The 5418-nt window shown below is 51.8% G+C and overlaps 1 protein-coding gene across 1 annotated transcript; it reads right to left on the bottom strand.

The window, feature by feature from the left end:
• Positions 1-241: 241 nt before the first annotated feature.
• LOC129633604 (plasma serine protease inhibitor) lies at positions 242-4238 on the bottom strand. The gene is made up of 4 exons (XM_055555392.1): positions 3632-4238; positions 1502-1772; positions 1001-1148; positions 242-430 (listed from the first exon to the last, which is right to left on the bottom strand). The coding sequence occupies exons 1-4, from the start codon at positions 4236-4238 to the stop codon at positions 242-244; spliced, it is 1215 nt and encodes a 404-aa protein (XP_055411367.1).
• Between the last annotated feature and the right edge of the window lie 1180 nt (positions 4239-5418).

The raw sequence follows: 5418 nt of genomic DNA, 5'->3' as shown, positions 1-5418 counted from the left end.
CCTCAGGGCTAATCTCCACTGATGAAAGGCAAGGGCAAAACCAAATGTTCTCCAAGGCACCCATGTCTTGCATTCATGTGAAAAGAAGCAGTCATCAGTGTTTTAATGATATTCTTAATATTATGATTTGTGGGAGTCTCATTAGTCAACCAAACCTGTGTAAATCAGCAGCTCCCAGCAGATAGACAGCCATCGTGCACACTCATCTTCCACTATGGAGGCCCCTTGAGAAATCCTCATCTCAAGGGCGAGTCACTTTGCCTAAGAAAAGGATGTGTTTGCTGTTCTTCACAATGAGCACTAGAAAGGGCCTGTTGAAAACTATTCTTTGAGAGCCCAATCGGGCAGATTTGAACGTGATGACCATCCCCGTGGCTGCAGCCGCTTGGGTTCCAGACTCATCCACCTCCACCACAGCTTTGTGCACCATCTACAGGGGAGACATCAGGCATCACGGAGACATCAGGCATCACGGAGCCACCAGAGGCGGGGAGATGCCATCGGGGGAAACAGCCAAGCTTCTGCCGATGGCACCACTGTCTGAACCTCTGTGCTCCTGAGCCATGAAGCAGACAGGAGATGAGGTGACTGAACAACTACTGTGCCCCCAGGGCTTAGGGGTGAGTGCTCACATGTTTTTCATTGAATTCTCACTGCCTCTCACAGCAAGGGTGTGACTCTCTGAGTTTATAGAGAGAAAGGAGGCTCAGAGAGGTCTAGTAATTTCTGGAGGTCACGCAGTAAGCGAAGGAGTCAGCATCTGATTCTTAGGTTTGATTGCTTAAGACAAGACACCTTCTGCAAGACACGGTGCTGGATACAGCTTTCCACTGCTCAGAGGACAAGAGGCAAAGTGAAACCTTTGCTTCTTGAGGGAAAAGAGGAGAGAGAGAGAGACAAAGAATATGGAATGAGGGATGGGGTGAATAGAATGGAATAGAATATAACAGAAAAGGATAGAAGTTTCTAGAAGCAGGTGCTCAGGAGCTTCTGGGCTCACCTCAGAGACCCGGATGCTGGAGTGGTTGGAGATGCCGGTCAGGTCGGCGTCGGAGGTGAAGACGTCTCTGATCCCCAGCTTGGGGAGGACTTTCTCCAGCTGATAGGAGCCCTCGATAGAGAACTTCGGAAGATAAAGCTCAAGCCGCCTGGAAAGAGAAGAGGACCTTTTCTTAGACTCTCCGAGAGCACTGGCTCATATTACTGCTATCTCTAGGTTTCCTAATGCTCCTCCAACCTGTTGTCTAGAAAGGAACCCATCCAACTCTGGACTTGGACCTGAGCTGTCCCCAGTGGTCATTGCCCACTCAGATGTCCCACCAGAAAACCCAGCTTCCAGCCCTGCTCCCTCCAGCTAGGGGATTCAGGCCCCGGAGCTGGGACGTCACATGATTCTTCTGGGCTTGGAGGCAGGTCCTGGGCCAGGTGAGTGCTCCCACCACTGCAGTGTGGCCCTGTGGGTGTGCCGCAGTAGGCTGGCCCAGAGTAGTGTGAAGAATACCTCTTCATGGGCATCCTGAGCCACTTCTTCAGTGTTTTTTCCTTCAGGCCATTTTCCACCTGCTCCATTTCCCCCTCGCGGGGGAGAATGAAGAAGGCAGTAGCGTTCCCTTGGTAGGGGACCCCCACCACCTTGCAGGAGAGGTTTCGGTCCAGGAGGTAGTAAAACTGGTCCTGTTGTTTCATCATGGGGACCCGCACCACCGTCTCCGGGGTCACGTAGAAGTCCTGCTCGTGGGTACTTTTGAGGTTGAAGCTTGTCTCCCACTTAGCTACAGATTAAAATGGAAAAGGAATTAGAAATTGTCAGCTACCAATGAAAAGTGTGCTCACAGTAAACCTACCAAAGAGCATCCTCTTTAGAGCAGTATCGTTGGGAGAAGTGACAGCAAAGCCTCTTCAATATAAAGACAAGCCCCTTCTTAATTCAGGGGACAGACTAGAACTTTGTGGGGCTATCCTCCCACATTTGCAAAACAAGGAGGTTGGTTTTCATGTCTTCGGGCACCCTTTACCCTAAATGCTGTTTGTCTGGTTCTCTGATGTTGGTACTCAAGCTCAAATATCCCAGTGAGGAGGGTGAGTTCTTCTCTTTTCCATTCTTTTCCCAATATTGAATTTCAATCTAGGTTTGGAGGAAAGGTTCGTAAGGGTCCTGAAAAAAACATGATTTTTCCTGCTGGGAAGTCTTTGGTTGTGCTTCTTGCTCGTTCTGTTTCATATGGGTATTTTGTTCAAAGTGATACAAGTAATTGCTTTCATCTTCTTGCTAAGTCACTTCAGTCGTGTCCGACTCTGTGCAACCCCATAGACGGCAGCCCACCAGGCTCTGCTGTCCCTGGGATTCTCCAGGCAAGAACACTGGAGTGTTGCCATTTCCTTCTCCATTACATGAAAGTGAAAAGTAAAAGTGAAGTCGCTCAGTCGTGTCCGACTCTTAGCAACCCAATGGACTGCAGCCTACCAGGCTCCTCGGTCCATGGGATTTGCCAGGCAAGAGTACTGGAGTGGGCTGCCATTGCCTTCTCCATTCATCTTCTTAGTAGTTATCAAATATAGATCCAACTCCCATGGGCCAGTTAGCTTACTTCACAGCTGTCCTCTGAAGCCTAGACCTGGACATGAGGACAAGAACTCTTAGAAGGCAAGCTTGATCCTCACTCTCTGTGACCACAGGAAGGGGGTTTGGGTACCAATTTAACTAGTTTCCTCTTTCCCTTTCTCCCCACTCCCCTCTCTATTCTCAGTCAGGCCCCATATAGGGTGCTCAGGACTCAGCATCTAGAAGGAGAAGCAGGCATACAAGCTGAGATGAGTAGGGATATTTACAAGAAATGCCAGGGAGACAAAGATGGGGAGACTGACTCTCAAGTGGGGGAGAGAAGACAATTCAGAGGAATAGGTTCTTGTCCCAGAATTTCTGGGCTAAGGAACCAGCTCCCAGGAAGGCACAGAGGTGAGGATGTGGGTGCCTCGGAGCAGCTGGCAAAAGCCCTCTAAGGCACGTCTAAGACCCACAGTCCTTCCCTGAGTAGCCATGGTGTCCGTTTCTTTGGCATTGTGGCCTTGACAAACTCATGCTTCAGAGTTTATGTGGATGCTGTGGCTTTAAGTGTTCCTGGGGGCCCAAATAGGAGCTGGCTTTTCCCCAGTGGAGGAAACAGCATCAGGCTCTTTATATCACCTGAAGCACTAAGAGGGGCTTCCCTGGTGGCTCAGCAGTAAAGAATCTGCTTGCAATGCAGGAGATGCAGATTCAACCCCTGGGTTGGGAAGATCCCCTGGAGGAGGGCATGGCAACCCACTCTGGTATTCTTGTCCACAGAATCCCATGAACAGAGGAGCCTGGCAGGCTACACAGAGTCCAACACAACTGAAGCGACTAAACACACACATACGCACCAAGAAGGCTAAGAAGGCATCGTCTCACCTGGCTGACTGTTGACTTCACTCTATCATCAGGGACCAGAGAGTACTAAACCCACTCCCGCTCGTTTATGTGTGTGGGAACTGGTTTTGTTTCGTCTTTTGTTTTGTTTTGGAGGGATTGGGGGTTTTTTGTTTTGTTTGTTTGTTTTTGACAAAAAGCATCTGCAAAGAGAAAGTTCAGATTCAAGCCCAAGGGTCTTACCTTTAAAGAAAATGTAATTCACCATGACCATGACCTCAGTGCCATCCAGGCTCTTCATCAAGTCCACAATCTTGCCTTTCGTTTGCTTTGCCACGTAATCGTTGATCTTCTTCTTGGCCCCTTCGGGGTCCTCAAAGTCCGTGGGGAAAGTGTCTGCCAGGTACAGAGTCCTCATGGCACCCAGGAAGGCCTCCTGGATGGGCAACCTGGGCTTGGTGAACAGGGCGCTGCCCAGGCTCAGCTGGAGGCTGTCTCGGGGCTGCTGGAGCTCGCGCAGCAGCCTCTGGGAGGCGCTGTGGAGCTCCTCCTCCGAGCCTTCCCCCGGGCCAATGCCCAGGCCTTCCAGGATCTGCGCTTTCGTGTTGGATTGAGCACCCAGGGAGAGCATGGCCAGGCTCACGGTGATGCTCAGAGGGGAGAAGAAGATGTTCTGATTGGGGGCAGCTGCGGCCAAGGCCCTGTAGAGGTCGAAGACAAAGTCCCTGCTGCCTGGCGGCGCCGTGGTAACCGCTGACGGCACCTCCTGGATTTTCTTCTTTTGGGAGCGCCGGAGGGTGGCCATCCGCGGCCCGAGGAGCACCAGGCACAGGAAGAGACAGAGACGCATCGTGGCTAACCCCTCGTTCTGAAAGGGAGAGTGGGAAGATGACCTCAGAAAGGCTGGGTGGCTAGCACATCCTTTCCGTGAGAAGTTCGGAAGATTAGGGGCAGGGCTGACCTTCCGAAGGGGGAGACCGTGCCCACCAGCAGCCTCAGAGGGCGATGATGAACCCCAGCGTCTGGGAGGGAGTGAGGTTTTAGAGAGCACCAGAGGGGCGGAAGGACAGAGGCTCGGGGATGTGGGTATCTATGGCAGGGAGAAGGACAACGCGGAGGAGTGAGACCCCTGTGGGCACCGGGCAAGAAGACGCTTCTCATCCATAGGGAAGTACCCATCACAGGGGACTGAAGATTCTGCCTGCTCAGCAGCTCTGAGGTTACCAGGAGCTGAGCAGCCTGTATCCCTGAATGACCCCTATCCCTCACTTTTTTTTGCTGGGGCGTAGCATTTGCAATACCTCATTTCCTGCTATGAGCTCAGGGTAGCTACTCCCCGTGGTCTCAGCCACACTGCTGGATTTGTCCCTGTTCATTCGGAGCATCCAGGTGGTGGGCAGAGCGCCAGGCTCCTGTGCTTCATGAGTGAACACAGGATACCATCAGTCTCCCTCTCCTTCCCCAGGGGCTGCTCTAGGACTCCATAAAGCCACCCAGTCCCTCATCAGAGGCACCTCCCTCCCTTAAGGAAATTCTGTCCTCTTACTGTTAGCTCCCAGGGCTTCCCTGGCGGCTCAGTCAGTAAAGAATCTGCCTGCAGTGCAGGAGTCTCAGGTTCAATCCCTGGGTCGGGAAAATCCCCTGGAGAAGAAAATGGCAACCCACTCCAGTATCCTTGCCTGGAAAATCCCATGGACAGAGGAACCTGGTGGGCTGCGTCCACGGGGTCGCAAAGAGTCCGACACAACTGAGCAACTTCACTTTCTTAAGTTAAAATGAGGTCTTTGGAGCAGGGCCCTGATCCAGTGTGACTGGTGTCCTTGAAAGAAAAGATTAGAGAACAGACTTATGGACAAGGGCGTGTGAGGAAGGAGAGGGTGAGACGAATGGAGAGAAGAGCATGGAAGCAGATACACTAACATATGGAAAATAGCCAATGGAAATTTGCTGTGTGACTCAGGGAACTCAAACTGGGGCTCTGTAACAACCTGGAGGGCTGGAAAAGGGTGGGACGTGGGAAGAAGGTTCAA

This window comes from Bubalus kerabau, chromosome 19, assembly GCF_029407905.1.
Source record: "Bubalus kerabau isolate K-KA32 ecotype Philippines breed swamp buffalo chromosome 19, PCC_UOA_SB_1v2, whole genome shotgun sequence".
NCBI lineage: Eukaryota > Metazoa > Chordata > Mammalia > Artiodactyla > Bovidae > Bubalus > Bubalus kerabau.
This window is presented reverse-complemented; position numbering and strand designations above follow the sequence as displayed.

Excerpts from the sequence above, each read along its gene's own strand:
- LOC129633604 (XM_055555392.1), bottom strand. The coding sequence starts at position 4,238 with ATGCGTCTCTGTCTCTTCCTGTGCCTGGTGCTCCTCGGGCCGCGGATG. Across the intron at positions 1,773-3,631 it reads GAATTACATTTTCTTTAAAG|CTAAGTGGGAGACAAGCTTC; the intron begins GTAAGACCCTTG and ends TTTAATCTGTAG. Across the intron at positions 431-1,000 it reads CCAGCATCCGGGTCTCTGAG|ATGGTGCACAAAGCTGTGGT; the intron begins GTGAGCCCAGAA and ends TCTCCCCTGTAG.